Consider the following 18,756-nt stretch of genomic DNA (forward strand, 5'->3'; position numbering starts at 1 on the left):
ATATTATATGTTTTCTCATGTCTGTATCGCAAAGCTACAGCGTCGTTATCTGTTTTAGCATAATCAATCGGTTTGAAGGCCTTCAAGGGGTCGATCCGAGCAGTCAAGTCAAACGGGAGATAACGTTAAATAAAAGTTAAATATTGAACTTTCCTCTGATAAAAAATTAAGGATGGTGCCAAATATGTACCTACACTTGTGCTAATTGTACTGAACAAATTAGGGAAAATTCAGGTAGCATAAGTTGCATCAACTGTAAGAACTGGTTTCATAAAAAGTGTTCTGCCGTAAGTGAAGATAAGATAAACCCAGCTCAACTCAGGCTCAACGAAATCACCTCAAAACTCTATGATCATAACTTAATACCTTAATGGAAAACGGTGATAATAATAAAACCATCAAATATATAAATGGAATACCAAAGATAGCCAACTAACTTATTTACATCTTTCTAAGAAAGTATCTATGACGAAAACATCGAAACTCGACCTGGATGTCAACTTGGCGATTGTTGTTGGATTCAATCCAAAAAGCTTGCCTACAAAATGACAGATCCCAACATGTACCAATTGACGAACAAATGATATCGCTCCATGGAAAGGTATTGATGAGGCAGTTGTGTGCGGGGAAAACCCAACCCTGTTGGACTAAAAAATTTTGTTATGACGACTCCTAAGGGGATACCACTCGATTTTCATTAGAATTATTCATGAAACTAACCGATACTTTACCAATAGGAGTATCCGTTTTTGTCGACAGATACTACACATCAGAAACATTGATTGAGACTCTGCTTTCTCGAAAAATATATCTAACTGGCACGCTAATAAAAATGAGAACACTAAAACCAAATATTCAGTTATCTGACAAAGATTTAAAAAAATTTGGAAGGGGCAGCTATGACGTGTTGGTTACCGAAGATAACACAATAGCTCTTACAAAATGGTTTGATTCTAAAACAATTTATTTGGTTTCAGGAGAATTTGGAACAGAACCGCTAGGATCATGCAAACAATGGTCAGCACAGCAAAAAAATACATAGAAATCAGTCGTCCAGCAGTAGTTCGGCATTACAATAAAAAAATGGACGGCGTGGACTTCTTGGATAAAGTTATGTCAAAATACCCTATGAGCAGTAAGACAAATAAATGGACCATCCGATGTATTTATGCTTTCATTGATTTTTGCGCTGCAGCCAGCTGGTTACAGTATCGAGAAGCTTGTGTTACGACAGAAATTCCCTAGAAAGATCCAAGATTATCTGTCGTTCAAATTTTCCCTTGCTAAATCTCTTTTGTAAAATAAAATAAGAGAACATGAGGAAAACGAATCGCCAAACAAAAGGAGAAAATTTACGCCAATTCCTGATAAACGTTCACGAAAGCAAGAAGCTAAACATCTTCCGGAATACGTTAGTGAAAAACAAAAATGTATTATGTGCAGATATCCGGGATGTAAAAACATAACTTTTTGTAAGTGTGTTCAATGCAACGTTTTTCTATGCTACAGTATTAGAAGAAACTATTTTTATAAATTTCACAAATAAATACTCCAAAAAAAATTATTGTTTTAATAGCATAGTATAGACCCACAGTATCATCCATGTTACTGTTGTTTTTAAAAAAAGTACGAGTCTTCACCATACTGATTAGTTTTTTATGACCCCCGAAGAGTATTTATTTCGTCTGGCATCAAAATTTTCCCAAGGTAAATAATATTCCCGAATCTGAAAAATTTTCCATATCCTGCGGTGTTGCTCAACTTATGAATGATCTTAGAAACCGAGCACCCTACGACATCTTCCGACAATTCATTACAGATGACCTGTTACAACATATAGTATTCCAAACTAATCTTTATACTGAACAAAGATATCAGAAAACGGGAAAGATGTATAAAAAGACTGATTTAGCACAGATGAGAACATTTCTAGGCATAAATTTTCTAATGGGTATGAAAAAATTACCATCCTATCGAGACCACTGGTCAAAAAGTCCTGATTTTCACGATCCCTTTATCAGCAGATTAATGACCGTTCATCGCTTTCAAGGGTGACTCAGCAACATACATTTAAATGATAATAGTTGTATGCCTGCGAGATGCAGTAGCAATTTTGATAAACTTTATAAACTCGGACCATTTTTAGATAGTACACGAGAAAAATTTAATAACGGTATGAAACCCCATGAACACGTGGAAGTCGACGAGTCTATGATTAAAGCTAAAGGCCGCAGCTCTCTAAAACAATATCTACCAAAAATACCTGTCAAAAGGGGTTATAAAGTTTGGATGATTTGTGATGAAACAGGTTGTTTAGATTTTGAGGTATATACAGGGAAAACTGTTGGTAAGGTTGAAAAGGAACCAGGAGCACACGTTGTTAAAAAATTATCCACAATTATAGACGGGTAGTATCATAGGCCTTATTTTGATAATTTCGTTTCCAGTGTAAAATTGATGAATGACTTATTGGAAAAGAAGATGTATCCATGTGCCGCTGTAAATAGTAGCAGAAGGAATTTGCCCACTTTTCTGCCAGATAAATCATTACATAGAGGCGACGTTGATTGGTACTGCGGTAATACTGGAATAAATGCATACAAATGGCAATACTGTACGCTGCCTATCTCCAACTTAACTAAGTAGTGCTTAGTTGTTGATGGTTTGGCAACAACGGTACAATTTAACAATTTGTAGGGTTTTTTGTGCCGAATAGTGAAGAAGTTTCCAACTGCTTTGTCCGTTAAGTAACGTTTTGGTGTTGCGAAGTGTTGTCTACCGCCTTTTCCTGTGATTATACATACGTTTTTGTTTTTGTGTTTATTTGTGTTTTGTCTGGTGTTGTTGTGTTTTAGTTAGTAGAAATAGTAGTAGTGTAGTGTTAAATACAATTTTTAGTAGTAATTAGTATAGTGTACAGGCATTTTTTATAAAATACAAAATATCACATACATAGTCGACATGGATATTGGTAAATATAGACGATTTCAGCAATTTATAATTTACTGATGAAATAATGTTTTGCTTAACAGGAAAAAAAGGTAGAAATGCTAATTTTTTGGCATCTGAAAAAGAAAAACTGTTTAGTTTGGTATTTAAATATAAGGATGTAATAGAAAACAAAAAAACTGATAGCACCACAAATGATCCAAAAATGCAAATGTGGATGCGTATTGAACGGGAATTTAATGCAACTTGTCCTGATGGGCGGTATAGGACGGCAAATTCACTTAAAAAATTTTACACTAATAAAAAAATGCATATAAGGAAGGTAGTTGCAGAAGATAGAAAGGAGCGTTACATAACAGGTAACAAATTATTTATGTAGAAGACAAGTATAAAGACTTTATTGAAGGTGGAGGGCCCGAGAAAAAACTAAACACCCCGAACATGGATTTAATTTTATCAATCGTGAATGACAAAACCATTCATGGGCTCACAAATGAATTTGATAGCGATTCGGGCAGCTTACCACCTATTAAAAATACATCAGTATGTATTAATAATAAAAAGTATGTAAATATACAGTATACTTAATCTGTCCCTTTATTATGCAGACAATGTCAAAAACACCATTGCTGGAGCACTTTATGGCCGATAACTCTGTAGAAGTTATTGCTGAGACTGATGAGGTAATGGAAAATTGAAACTTATAAGTATACTTACTGATTTTTCTCTCATCAATTATAAATATCAATACAATTGATAGAATAGTCGAAGGTTGTGGTGGTTAATTGCTTTTATGAAAAATTTGCATTTTTCTATAATATTTTAGAACTGTTTTGTATATGTCGTATATTGTAGGACTCCGAAAATGATTATATGCCAGTATACAAAGGTGCAACTGGCAGTGGAATGGTGGAACCTCTACAAGAAGTACTTTATTATCAGAAATTACAAATACGGCTCATTATTACATTTCATTTGTTTTAGATCAATAGTACTGCTTGCCAGAGCACTGCTGCATTACTGCAAACGCCAGTAAGCAGAAGCCTCCACAATGCAATAGTAAATGTGATAGTAACTGTTATATGTGAAATATTTATATCGATACTTGTAGGGTAGTGGTCCTAGCAGAAGACGTCCGGCCACTGTTGTGAGGGCCCTCACATCATCGGCCGTTGCTGATAAGTACACAAAACTGTTACAGCAACGGCTGGAAGTTTGTGAACTCGAAAAGCAGCACCTGCTACAACAACAACGTCATAAGCAGGAGCTGCATGAATTAGAAAAACAATCTTTGTTATTAGATATAGAAATTAAAAAAGCCAAATTAAATTTTTTAAATAAAAGTTGTTTATAATTGTTGGAAATTTTATTAAATTATGTATTTATAAATATAAATTACTGTAAATTATTAAAATAGTTCTCTATTAAGTTTTGTCTTGCATTTAAATTTTTTTCGGCACCTCCATCGTCAACGAAATTTCCATTTTCAATCAGGCCATTTAATTCGTTGGCGTCAATGGCGTCAATGTCGTCAGGTAGTGGCGGCACCTCTAAATCGTTTGCTGTTCTTGCAATATTTTGCAAAACAGCACTGGCAACAATCACTGTTAATATTGTTCACAATTGAAGCCTTATCCCATAGGCAAGGACAGGGAAGCGCCGTTTCCAATGGCCAAACAATCGTTCGATTGTATTTCTTGTTCTAATATGTGCTTCATTATATAGAACAGAAGCCCTTCCCCGCGGATTTAACAAGGGTGTTAAAAAATAGCCCCTAAGTGGGTATCTACTGCCTCATACAAACAAATTACGTAAGAATCACTATTAAAATAAAAAAAGTATATGTACCTAGTAAAAAGCAGTTCGGAAATTCCATATTTTCCATTCTTGCTCGTATCCTACTGTTGTTAAAAATAGTAGAATCGTGTGTTGAGTCAGGCCACCTTGCAACAATATTATTTCCAAGTTTGCATTTCCAACAACTTGTACATTTATACAAAAATAAGATTTCCTATTTCGGAACACTTCTGCATCATCACCACCTGGTGATTGAATTTTTATGTGTGTTCCATCTACAACAACTCTTGGAAATCGAGCAATTTCATTTTGAACTTGCACAACTTCCTCCTGTGTGTCAGGCATTTTTATAAATTGTGCCCCTAAAGACGCTATAGCTCTGGACACCCTGTTTACGATACGCGATGCTGTTGAAGTGTGCATCCCTGCAAAGTCTGAGATGGCTACCAGGTGACCAGCAGAAGCATAATATCGCAAACATGTTAATAACTAGTTCATTGGAGATACACTGTTATTCCTGTAATGTTTTAAAATTTCTTTGTGACTTGCTGAAAAGAAACTTCTCACAATTAACTTACCTGTTGTTAGGGAATTCCAGCTGTTCCTCTATTAGTGGCAGAATCCTTAAGCATGTCGGTTTCGTTAAACGAAACTGTTGATAAAAGGTAAACTCGTCCATTTCATGAAAATGATCTGAACGAGTATATAGCATTCTTGGAAATCCAAAATCTACAATTTCCAATAATTTCATATCGTCATCAAAAATATCATGAATGTTTTGCAAATCCATAGTGCAAGTTAACAAAAATTGTAACTAATATCACAAAAAAAGAAATAACAAAAACAGAAAAGCAACAACTATATAACAATTAATAAAAACAGGAAAACAACAATAACACAAAAATGACAACAGCTCACAAATATATTTAACAACGCACAAAACAGAAGACAAATACTTACTGAAGAATATTCTGCAAAATTTGCCTTTTATATACAACAGTTTTCTTATGTTTGCTGTATTGATTAAGTTGTTCCAACTACCCTTAACAACTTGTTAATGCTTCTATTGTCATGGTTAATTGCTTCTGCTTCTGATGAAATGTATTATTATTGTATATTGTTGGTTTACTTTAATTACTAATGATCAGCTAATGACGTTTTTATCACTACTCCAGCTAAATTGTGTACATTTTCAAATTTCTAATATTTCATCACATGCTAATTACTACTCTTGGAATGTAATTAATCCGTACATTACAATACAATAACATAAACGATAACACACACTAACTTCCATTTAATAATAATTACCATATTGCTTATTTTATTATTTAATAGTAAATATGATAATAACCTCTTTACTATAACCATGTTATTTTTTTGTTCTCGCAACGAAAAATACCGAACTACTACCGAAATTCTTACGACAGACTTAAGCAATGCTTAAGTCAGGAACATCCTTTGCTTAAAGTTAAGCATCTGTTTCGATTCTTAAGCTCGACTTAACTTTCGGTGCAAACCATTTTCGCCTTTTAAGAACTACTTAAAGCTAAGTAGTACTTATTTACGTCGGTGCAAACGGGCATGAGAAACGTTACCCGGACTCCTCTCCATCAAAACCAGCGATTTGTCGTTGGTATGCAGAGTTTAAACGTGGTNAACCAATTCCGTCTTTTAAGAACTACTTAAAGCTAAGTAGTACTTATTTACGTCGGTGCAAACGGGCATCAGGGTGGTAGAGATCACGAGGATCGGTATGCACAATACTGCGATGTGGAAGGCAACGGGAAACCACCACATAAAACGTACGTTACAAATTAAATGATGGCGCCCTCTGGCGTAAAGCACTCCGGACGTAAACTAGTCCCCCATTCGGGCGGGGATGTCATCAATAATTGCAATAGGGATAGGTGCAATATTTCACGAGTCGGAGGGAGCATGGAATGTTAGGACAATGAGAAATTAGAATTAGATATAGTAGGTATTAGTGAAGTCCGTTGGCCCGAAGCTGGAGACTTCTGGAGTGGGGACTTTAGAGTAATACATACAGGATCGGTAGAAGGTATTTCGAGGGTACGAATGCGTAGGAAGGTAGGGCAGAGTATAGAAAGTTATTTACAAAAAAGCGATAGGATAGTTATGGTTAAATTAAACTCGAAGCCGGTAAAGACGGTATTAGTGCAGGTCTACATGCCTACATCATCTTACAGTGATGAAGACGTAGAAGCAGTTTATGCAGATATAGAAGACGTTAAGTTTAGTGAAGGGGTAGGAGAAGCTAATAGTTGTAGGAGACTTCAACGCAGTAATAGGTGAAGGTAAAGTGGGTGCAATAGCAGGTTCTTTTGGATTAGGCAATACAAATGATAGGGAAGATAGGCTGATAGCATAGACAAATAAAGCAAATGAAGAGAGAAAAAGATAAGAACGTTGTAAAAGAGCAGGACGATAAAGAGAAGAAACAAGCTAAAGAAAATATAAGAACAAAGGCTTTCACGGCCGGAATCCATAGTAGAATGCAGATTCGGGCTATAGGGCCGTGGTCTAAGTGAACGGTTCCCTCCAGACGTTTCGTCAGCTACTGCGGCTGACATCTTCAGTGGTAGTGCTGCGTTGACAACGTGAACGTAGATTGTATCTCGATGTCTCGACAGCGACTGGGTCTACGTTCACGTTGTCAACGCAGCACTACCACTGAAGATGTCAGCCGCAGTAGCTGACGAAACGTCTGGACGGAATCGTTCACTTAGACCACGGCCCTATAGCCCGAATCTGCATTCTACTAAGCTAAAGAAAAGTCTATTGTTATGGAAACATTATGAAAAGCAAAAAGAAAAAGGTCGGGGAAGGGAAAAAGCTAAAGTATGTGCTTTAAGTGAATTATCATGTTCTTTTATTCAGCACGTGTATTTTCCTTGACTTTGTCTAAAGTATCCGTATGATATTTTTGCTGTTTTTGATTTAAACTCTTGTAACATCAGGATTTTCTTTCAAAATTAAGTTCATCATCGAATTCGTGTTTTGCTTTACCAGTTTTGGATGCCTTGCTTATAAAGTGTTCTACAACACCGCCAAAATTTTTCAATTCTCAAGATTCACCGAAAATCGGTTCAAAAATGCAGATAATAAGAGGGAAAATAATTGATATTATAAAAATCTAATGTATGCCCATCAAGTTTATTCACATAAACATCGTTTGTACATGCATTTATTGTTATGTCCGTACCATCCTAGAAGGGAGGTTAATATTCTGGTGACACTTTCCCTGAAAGTCCAATTACGTCAAGAAGAACAAATCTTCCTCCCTTTGGGTTATTTTCTGTGGACTATATAAAAATAATAAATTTTTAAAAAAGGTTCTTGTTTCTTCAATTTTCATAGATTCATACCGAGTGACCAGCTCTATTAATCCAGTAAAACGCGAAATTTCTCGCTTTCTTGACGTATCCCTCGTTAATTCCAGACACTGCAAATGCGGGCCTCGGTGCTCTTGTCCAGTGAGCCTTATTGATCCACTGAAGATTAGTCACCCACTGATAAGTTCCTTTGAAGAAGAATCTTTTTATTATTAAACACGTTGACATATTGGAAAATTGAATTAAAATCGGTTGATCTAGGATTGCGTAATTTGTACATGACCATCGCGCTCTTTTCTAATTTTGATCGCATATAGCAGAATATTTAAAAAAAAAAGTAGCCTTACTCATCCCTAATCTAATTTATCCAAATCCGACATAGTAACACTTCTCTAGAATTATTTTTACATTCAGACTGTGTAGACTTTCGTGGCTGGTCAAAGTAAGTGTGTTGAAATTTTCCGGGCTGCTCGACTAGAACTGGAAAGATGCACTACGTTGCGCATCAGTGACGCCCAAGCCCTCCGCCCTTTCAACAACGCAGGATGGTATAAACAGAGCGGTCACTTTGGTTGAAGGAACTCATCACTTCAGAGGTGGACAACCTACTTCGACGGTTTATCTCCCCAAATACTCATTTCTCCCACCCCCACACTCAACCATATTCCTAACTCAATCCTCTTCCCACTCTCAACCTTTCCATTTCCTTCCCGGGCATGAGCAACCTTCGGGTTTATCTCCCAGTTTTAGTCGGTAAAAATCCAACATTACCTCCCTTCAGGAGGTGTCTTTTGAAGATTTCCTCTCCTCGAGAATAATATAAACAAAAAACAATAGTTGAAGGACCAGTCATTGTCGAGAGGTAAGGAAGACAACTTCGACCGTTACCGCATTGCCCTTGATAATGTTCACTACAATTTTGAACGAAACGTCAGGAAGTAATTCCAATGGATAAGGGTTTTGCAGCCCGGAAAACTTCGTTACATTTGTTTTTACATTACGTTATGACTGAGCTTTAGTATTCGGCTTTATACCTCTACCGAACTATAAATCGTAAAGAACGCTTTAGCTATACCAACTACACATTCCTAGGTTTAGACATTTGCACCCATCCAAAAACCATACAAAACATACATTTTTCGAACTTTGATCGAAAAATGTAGCTAATGACCATTTACGTACTAAAAAACTAAAAAAAACTTTTGGGTGTTTCATTCCCACCAGCCAGTAATGCTAGTGGGCGGGCAGTCTCTCCGGACTATGCCGGAAGGTAGGGCGGAAGGCCCACTTCAGCCTGCTTTCAGGAATCATGGGAATGGGTGGGTGGTGGTTCGGGTGAGAAAGATGAGACGGACGAAATGAAGACAGAAGAGAATGAAAGATTATCTGTGGAATATTACTGCCTCAGCATTTGCCTAAGTGATCCAAGGAAACCACAGAAAAACTTTGGACCAAGGCAGACGGACCCGGAATCGAACTGGCGTCCTCCCGAATGCTAAGCAATGGTCTAGACCTCTAGGCCATGCCGCTCGGTTACGTACTTTGGAATAAGTACGTTTATGTAGGAATATCCACACCCTGTTTTAATAATTTTCAATATGTATTACTGCAAGAAAATCAAATGGGTCTAAATAAGTAGTATACTAATTAGACCAAACATTTCGTATAAATATTAAAAGTTAAAATTATGTGAACTTTTCCGTTTTAGAAGAAATTTTGTACGTTTTTTAGTACATTAAAGTTTGTTTTGGCGCGTAAAACCAGGGACCCGGGTTAGACTCTCGGCGAGGGCGCGACAGCGGCAACAAAATTTCCTCATTCATTTAGGGTTATCTGTAGTAGTAAAAATCCACTTTAACCTAATCCTTTACGGCGTGTATGCTTATAAACACTCGATGGAGATGGATTAAAACAAATCACATTTTTAAAAATATCAAATTCAGGCATACCTACATATACGTACTACGATAAAATACCTGGAGTGCAGCAGATTAAGTCCAGTTGACCTGAATACACCGACACTTTTATATTAGTTGTGTTGAGGAGATGCTCAACTAAAACAAGTCTTGTTAAGTCTTATATTAAGAATGATATGAACATCTCTTACTCGTATGAGTAACAGGCTTCATAAAATCTTCACTTAGGTAGTCAAATACTGGTGATGATTGAGCACCCCATGTAACACTTAAACCTAAAGCTTCTTTTACAGGTCCATTCATAAGTTCATCTTCAGAATATGTTTTTCGTTCCTCTCCTGGTTTCGCAATTGGAGTAGTTGAAGCTGATGGAATAATAAAAAATGTTACATCTCAATATCTCTTCGTAACTATATACTTTTCATGTAAATAATAAAGTAGTGTAACTCCAATAAAGAAAATTTAAAGCGTTGTTCAAAAGATTTTAAGAGGTCGGTTAGTTTAGGACTGTTTTTAGAGAAGCATGTGATACAACTGTAAATAACAGATTATATGTTGGTGTCTGAATATATCTATGAGTACACCAACTTTCTTATCCCATAAGTACACTATGATATTGAGGTGCACTACACGTTTATGTATGTATTATAATTCCTGGTCCGAAGCCATGGCACATTCATAATATGCAACAAACTTGAATGTATTTAATACATATAATTGTACCTTGGAAGTCCTTACGGAAGAATGCAACCTTAAGGGATCATATCTCAAAAGATGGGTTTTTACGACTTATTATTGATACTTTTGATCTACCACAATCCAAAATTCCAAATATCGTAGATTAACAGAGGGCCATTTTCTGTAAGAATTTAGCGGGTCCTTTCTTCCTAATCACATTTATAGTATTGATATGGCGAGTATTACGAATGTGCCTAACAGAAAACCAAAAAAGGGAAAACGAAGTATAAATAATTGATTTTTATACATTCTACAACCCTTTGCACGTCACCCTTCAAGCAATCTAACCACTAATAGAACATGGATGTTATCTAAAATTCCAACTGAATATACCAATGTTTGAAATGTTTGTTTATTCGTTTATCATCATTTCCCCTTGTAGCGGCCTGCATGCATTTACTAGAGTGAACTGTAAGGGTAGACGGAAGTGCGTTTGGAGATCTTTCATACGATAGCGATATTGGTAAAATGTGAAAGGGATTAATGCAACGGAGTGAATGAACAGGGTGATCGATCGGTGGAACAAGGTTCCAGAAGAAGGCCGTTGAAAGTTAAAGTAGACACATATCCCGTCTCTAATTTAAATATTAACTCAAGGGAATTTTGGAGGAACTGCAAAAGCTACGACATATTACCTAGAAAACAAGTAGAGGTCCAGGGTTCTGGAGGTTTAGACAAGTTAATAAGAAGTAAAAGAAAAGGAACCTCAATCTACCGAAAACAAAGAAGTTGCTGCAAGGACCCCAACAGGTAGGCCGGTCTTCTTTATAGTTTTAGAATGTTTTTCATTTTGATTAAATGTGTATATTTTCTTTTTATTTAAGTTTCGGTATTTTATATTAAAATTTTTAATGCAAAATGCTGGTTTTTCTTTCTGGTACTGCAAAAATGAACCCATTTGTAGCATGTCACAACCTGACACTCTTATACGAAGATTTCACAATTGAACTGAACTGAACCGACAACGTTTTTTAATAAAACTTTTAATAATGTAGATACTTACAAATACTTCTTAGGATGGCAGCTGCATCATCTCCAGGAATTTGTTCCAAAATATTATAAAAATCAACATTGTAGCTTTCTCTCCAGACAACTCGTTCAGTTCGGCTCCATTCTGATGTACTACGGACGTAATCGCCACTTTCATATACTCTCTTGGTCCTCTGAGCTGCAGCATCGATTGCGTTATATCCCTTTTCATCCACTGCACCCTAATGCATGTAAGAAGGTAGGTGAGCAGAGGAGTGATAAAATTGTTTAAAACAAGATGTCAACTGTGATGCTAAATGAACTTAGTAAAAATTATTATATATTATATCACGCTGAGACATAAAAATTTTGGTTATGTGAAAGAAGTTTTAAAAGGAAATAATATTGCCGTCTTATGCAATAAAAAACATTTTTGTGCGACCTGTCTTGAAGGTAAGTGTAAACAAATCAAAATTTACTGGTGAAATCATACACCAGGATTTATGTGGTCTAAATGAAGAAACATCACTTATTATCATATTGTAGCGAGACGAGTGTGTTTGTGTGCGATTGGACACAACGTTCGCGTGAACGGCTTATCGATTTGTCGACTAGCTGCGGGCGCTTTTCTTCATATGCGCCGTATTTGTAAATGTGTGTGTCGTACCTGCGTTCTGGGAAAGCAGTTGAACAATTCAAAGAAAAATAGACTATCCGGACGTTGTCCAGAAGGTTCCCGAAAGTAAACAAGAGTATTTAAACAAGAACAAGAAATATAAATTGACCGTTGCAGAAGTGAATCGAGAAATAAATTGACAGTGATAGCAGTGAAATAAATAGTGCAGTGAATAGTGATATATCAACAGTAGTGTAAATAAATAGAATAATTCATAACCTAAGTTTAGTAATGATTTAATAGTGTTTTTAAGTTCTTTAATAATTAGTGTAAATAAATAGTTTTTGTCGTTATCAGTCTTAGAAGTTAATTTTGTTACACCCACGAACATTACAATGTTGTCTATTCCTTGAATGAAAAACGTGAAGTGTTCTCCAAATTAAAAATTTTTTCTGGGCACGTAGTAGACATAGTATATTAAGATGCAATTTAAAAAATTTAATATGATACATTCCTATTAGCAAAAGCCAGAAAGTGAACAAATAGGGTACAGATGTAGGAAACTGATCGAATGTATTATATATGTTATGATTGGTCCTAGACTGGATCTGTGTACGAGCTTAATTTTTTTGTTTCAATTAGTGGACACGTCTTAAGCAAATGGTAAAGTATATTAAAAATCCTTTGAATTTGAAATTGATTTGTCGTTGGATCGTATCAAAATTTTTGCTCTGACCACTAAGCACCATTGGTGCGTAAACCTAAAGGTCCCGAGTTCGATTCCCGGCGAGGGTGTTACAACAACAATAAATTTTCCTTCATTAACCTGAGGTAGTTTATAGTGGTAAAAAAATTGAGAATGGGTTTTTACAGTAGTTATATGTCACAGATTGTCATGTTTTCAGTTCTTTATTAGTGGTCTTTGTATTAACTTCGTTATTTATTGTTGCTAAGTTAGTTTCAAGAGTTAATGATTACAACTCCACCAAGCATATTAGTTTCATTTCAACTCATTCTTAAAGTAGGTACTTTCTCTCACAGAAAATGAAAATTTAAATATCACAATAGAAGAATAAAAACTTTTTGATCCAAAATCTATGCCATAACAATTAATATCCACCATCCCGTATTTTTAACGATATTAAAAATGGAATATTTCTTTTAATAGTTCGTTGAGGTTCTGTGAAATTTTTCCAAACCTATTTTTCTAGGCTTTTAATAGTTTATTTCAAATTGAAGGTTTCTATATAGTATCCTAGTTTTCAGTTGACCTCCTTAAAGTCACTATTGGTTCAGTTAATCTGTTTATCGGTGACCTAGGATGTTTACCAAAATTTAAGTGAGCAGTGAAATTTTCAAAAGGATATCTGTGCGTTCGTTCATTATGATACCGACTTCTACGTACAGTACTTGAGAAACAACTTCACTTGCCGATAAGATAATTGTAATCTCTAGTTTCTATATACATATAAATATCTGAAAGCAACAGATGGAAACTTACGTGAGAAACTTTATCATCAACTGACAAAATTGACCGATATATCGTAATCTTTGCATTTTTAGAAAACGACGACAGTAGTGCGATAACAAAAAGAATTTTATCCGCATATTTTCAGATTCACTTGTTAGCGTGGGATCCCGAGATATTACCAAGAACATTTTCAGTATCTGATACTCACCACCTCCAATAAAAATGGTGCCCAATTTAAAACTGAGTCCAGTGGAGATATCCACGAATTTCCTAAAGCAATTCCTTGTAGATTGCATTTTAAATCACCACTGGCCACATGCTTAAATATAAAAATACGTAAAAAACAAAGCGAGTAGATTGCTTATATCATTTACCTCATGAATAGCAACAGCAATATCTGCCGCCATTTTACCTCCATACGACTGTCCGAATATGTATATTGGAACAGTGGCAAATTCAGGAACTACTTGTAAAATACCTTTTAAGAGTACGGCAAAGTCTTCGCCTATTTGCCGATTAGTGGTAGTTAAGTACCTTCAAAATATATATTGTTTTGTTAAAATTCTATTATAAATAAAGGTTTTAATTTTTTGGTGGTTAAGATTATACTTACAAAATGAAGGGAGGAGTTACAAAGATAGAAGAGTGAAACTTAATTTGTATAAAAAGCAACAGGCAGTTATAGAGATGGGGTTGCAACGTAGAGAAGTAAATATTAGGAAGGGAGTCAGACAGGGATGTACACTGTCACCGCTACTTTGACGATACCGTGGACAGTGAAGGTTATAAATGAAAGAAAGAGAACTCTATGGAAGTCAATAAGAAATAGGCGAGATAGTAGGACACCTTCTCAGGCATGAAGGTCTAGTCAGAGACATATTAAAGGCAGAAACGGAAGTTAGGAGGGGTAGAGGTAGATCTAGATTAGATTACTGTTCGCAAACAGTTAAGGAAGTCTTAGGACTGATTACCTTATGTTGATGAATAACAAACCACAGAAAATCATCACTGAAGCGAAAATATACGAAAAAATTTAAAATGCGACGTAGCCTTATTTACAAACGAATATTTCTACAACCACATCGTTATTAATCCTTTTCATTTGTATACAAAGCAACTTAAAATCACTTATAAATTATACTAATGAATACGCAACAAACATTCTACCTAGCATCATCTACATAACTGAATCCTGTTCCTACGGGATTGTCTACGAACAACACGTTAACAAGGTTAACCCAGGTAAAGTTTCGTTCGTTAAGGTCTAAATCTAGAGGTCCAAGTAACGCAAAATTTCCATGACCTGTTGAAGAGCCTCCAGGACCGCCTTGAAGCCAAATCACAAGCGGTCTTTCAGTATAGTGACTAACCGGCGCGGTTGTGTAGTAAAGCCACCAAAACATATGAGCACCCTTCCTAACGTCTACATAACCCCATTCTTGCTCCCCGGGTCCGAATCCCGTACGTCCTAAAATACATACATACATACTAATAACTGTAGATATAATTAAAAAATATTTAGTAATTGTGTATATTATCTTAAAACCCTTCCATTTAGCATACGTGAAGTGTGGGTGCTTTGCACCAAAGAATTTAATTCGATTAGATTGGTTAGTTCCCGAAATAACATAAACTACAGACATGGAGAATGGACTGAGCAATACCCTCATGAAGTAGGCCACTCTCTAGAAAAAAATAAAACGACCATGCAGCCAATACCTGTTTCTTTTCCTCTTCTTTACTGTTTTCTCTCGCTCCTAACGTAGACCAATCAAAATTCTTAAAAAAAGACAACTACTGGCCACACGATCGCTTTGTCTCTCTCGTACGTTTCTACCTGTATTTACTTTGTAGCTAGATAGAGAATGAGCAGTCCATTTTCTATGTCTAAGACATAAACACAGCACAGTGATATGTACTTCAACGTTTACGCTAAATGAAGCAGTTGGTTCTCAACTGAAAATAACCAAGTACGAGGCCTTTGTGCAAATATGTGTCAGGAACCTCCTCTGTATGCATGCTACTTTTCTAAGATGACCCATCGGAGGGTTCTAATATAATGTAAACAATTACACAAGAGAACAAAATTAATCTTTTTATTGTTGCATGGAATTTTATGGCTGTTGTTAACTACTTCAAAGGCACTGATTTCAAATCTACCCTCAAATTGTCTCTAACAGCTTTAGTTTTTGAGATAGAGCTATTGGTCATAAAAAACTTTCATAAAACCCGGATTGCTTCTTTTTTTTAAGTGTTTTTTTTACAATGTCCACATCGAGAACTATCTGTAAAAACGATCCCAGCTATTTCTGTAACATTTGTGGTGAATATATATTCAAATTTTGTAGATTTAGTGTATCGGAGTTAGTAGAACGGGTATATTTGGATTACTTTGGATTTCCGCGACAAGCATTGGGTGTCTTATATGGTATGTAAAATATGCGCGGAATCGTTGAGATTATGGGAAAATAGAAAAGATCCCACTTCAAACACCAATGATCTGGTGAGAACCTTTAAATCATCAGGATAATTGTTGAGACAGCAGAGCTAATTCTGAGCACTGGGTTAGAAAAGACTACTAGTGCCTAGGGATCGCATAATACTGCCACCTTTGCATATCAAACTGGGGCTCATAAAACAATTTGTCAGAGCTCTAAACAAGGATGGTGATTGCTTTAAATACATCTCTAAAAAGTTTCATAATTTGAGTACGGAGGAACTGAAAACCGAAATTTTTGATGATCCACAAATTAAAAGGTTGACGAAGGATGAAAGTTTTAATAGTAGTTTAGTTTTCTGGGAAATAAGAAGAATGAAAGATATGCGGAGCACAATGAAGAGATATTGTTGCACTTCCAGCAACTTGCTTGTAATATGAGCATCAAGGTGCACTTCCTCTACAGACATCTGGACCGTTTCCCTAAATATCTTGGTGATCTGAGTGAAGACAAGGGGAACGGTCCCATAAGATATTCGGACTGTGGAGGAGCGGTAGTAGGGTCACTGGAATGCCCACATGATGGCGGACTACTGTTAGAGCATTAAGAACAGCTCTTATAAGTCAAGTCAAGCAAGAAAATCTTATGAAAGAAAATTTTTTGATATGTAGTAGTTGTTAAAGTGAAACTATCTATGGCATGTCGCATTACAGCCTGCCGCGGAGTAGGGGTAAAACTGAAGACGCTTGGCAGAGCAGTCAAAATTAATATGGCGCAGCAGCCAAGACCAAAATGACAGCGCGCATGGTTCACATTAGCTAACCGTGCAGCATTTATATTCTCACTCATTCGTGCAAGTGCATGACAATTACATTTATAGACTGTGAAACTCAAAGCGAAGATGAAAGTATTGATAGAAAAGTTGAAGTTCAAAATGATTCAATGATTTAAATAAATATTGTTCTCAGTTTTTAACATGCGTCTATCATCTGAATGATTGTACTTATTATGTATTCCGTACTCTCATACGCAGATTGAAATTAACATTTATAGTTGGATATCTTGTATACTATTGATTTCCCATTATGATTCCTGTTTTCCAATCATTAAGATAAGATTAATAACGCGATTTTAATTTTAATTCCCTAAATCGAATGATTTTCCGAAAATTTACAGTTAAATGCCTACAATCCGAAAAGTTTTACTTGCATTGTGATTTCATAAAACCACACAATTTTTTTTTCTAACGTCTACTTAAAATTTTTTTTTCTGGAAAATCACGTTTTTAATATATCTATCTCAAAATCTAAAGCTGACACAAATAATCTGACTTCAGATCTGAAATCAGTACTCCAAAAATGTATAATATTAGTCATAAAATTTCATGCAACAAAAATTCTGTTCCCTTGTGTTATCAAATGCTTTGCTATGTTTATAAATAACTGTAAATTTAAAATCAACAATATTCCTTACCTTGAATTCCGTCGCATAGCCATAAAATGAATACTATGTACTTAACTTGAAACATGATGAGATATTAAGTGAAAACTTCAAATTTCCTTTCATTTAACAAGGTTTGACATATGTATATCTTGAAAACTAATAGAAAAGATAAGATAATCTGAAGAGTCGATACTTTTATATATATTCCTTTAATTAATTACAATTAATCTTCATAATTCAAACTGTCTAAAGCAACAATCTTTAACCTGATATAGAGTCAATTTTATAAAACTGTATGCAGTTTAATAACCAAGAACAACAATCAATCATATTCAGTTTAGACTAAAACACCGGAACGATTTACGGTATGTTTTCAATCATCTGATAGGTACATTCTTGTATTAAAGATAACTTTAATGGTTTCTTGCAAAGAATTTTTGAGAAAAGTTAAGAATAAATTTAACAGCATTAAAAAAAATAGCAAAACCTTACTTAAACTTATTTGAATAACCTCAATGCAAACTTAGAACATAGAGACAAACTTTATATAATTTGTAATGACTTAAACTATATTTGTGATTAGTTTATAAACATTTATAGTTCGTGATGTGTTCTGCAATTGCCCAACGTATGAATTAACATGTACCGTGTTTACTTGAAGGTACGCACTACCCCGGAAATAAGCGCCCCTATGATTTTAAAGGATGGTTTTAATACGTATAAGCTCGAGGGGCTAAAAGTTTCTTTAGCATGACTAGTAGCGAGTCAAGCTATACTTTTATTGAAATTTGTTCGCAATCGGTGTATATTCAGTCTTTATATTATGTACATAATTAGAAGTTGATTTATATTTTCATGGCAGTCGTCTGAAGAAGCCGGATCTCCGAATTCTAATCGTGTCTTTCCGATAAAATACCCACGACGGATCATAGTGACATCAGAAATGTTCGATGTTTCGTCTCCTATTTCATGGGATCAGTGTTGGACAAAATTAAATTGTTAGACAATTAACCATTAACAATTACTTAATTACTTAAAGCCAAAGGATGCGGGTTCGATTCCC

General features: G+C 35.4%; 1 protein-coding gene and 1 pseudogene across 1 annotated transcript; both read right to left on the reverse strand.

Moving 5' to 3' along the window:
* Positions 1–4,371: 4,371 nt before the first annotated feature.
* Positions 4,372–5,598, reverse strand: LOC108741520 (annotated as a pseudogene).
* A 2,304-nt stretch (positions 5,599–7,902) lies between these two features.
* On the reverse strand, positions 7,903–17,830 carry LOC108741521 (retinoid-inducible serine carboxypeptidase-like). Its single transcript, XM_025977404.1, has 9 exons — positions 17,724–17,830; positions 14,980–15,280; positions 14,187–14,346; positions 14,021–14,131; positions 11,760–11,967; positions 10,210–10,383; positions 10,079–10,156; positions 8,136–8,290; positions 7,903–8,072 (listed from the first exon to the last, which is right to left on the reverse strand). The coding sequence occupies exons 1-9, from the start codon at positions 17,776–17,778 to the stop codon at positions 7,989–7,991; spliced, it is 1,326 nt and encodes a 441-aa protein (XP_025833189.1). The 5' UTR covers positions 17,779–17,830; the 3' UTR covers positions 7,903–7,988.
* Positions 17,831–18,756: the final 926 nt, after the last annotated feature.

Source organism: Agrilus planipennis, unplaced genomic scaffold, assembly GCF_000699045.2.
Source record: "Agrilus planipennis isolate EAB-ADULT unplaced genomic scaffold, Apla_2.0 scaffold321, whole genome shotgun sequence".
In the NCBI taxonomy this organism is placed as follows: domain Eukaryota; kingdom Metazoa; phylum Arthropoda; class Insecta; order Coleoptera; family Buprestidae; genus Agrilus; species Agrilus planipennis.

Excerpts from the sequence above, each read along its gene's own strand:
- LOC108741521 (XM_025977404.1), bottom strand. The coding sequence starts at position 17,778 with ATGTTTCAAGTTAAGTACATAGTATTCATTTTATGGCTATGCGACGGA. Across the intron at positions 10,157-10,209 it reads GAAGCCTGTTACTCATACGA|TTGAGCATCTCCTCAACACA; the intron begins GTAAGAGATGTT and ends GACTTGTTTTAG. Across the intron at positions 8,291-10,078 it reads CTTAATCTGCTGCACTCCAG|GAACTTATCAGTGGGTGACT; the intron begins GTATTTTATCGT and ends TCTTCTTCAAAG.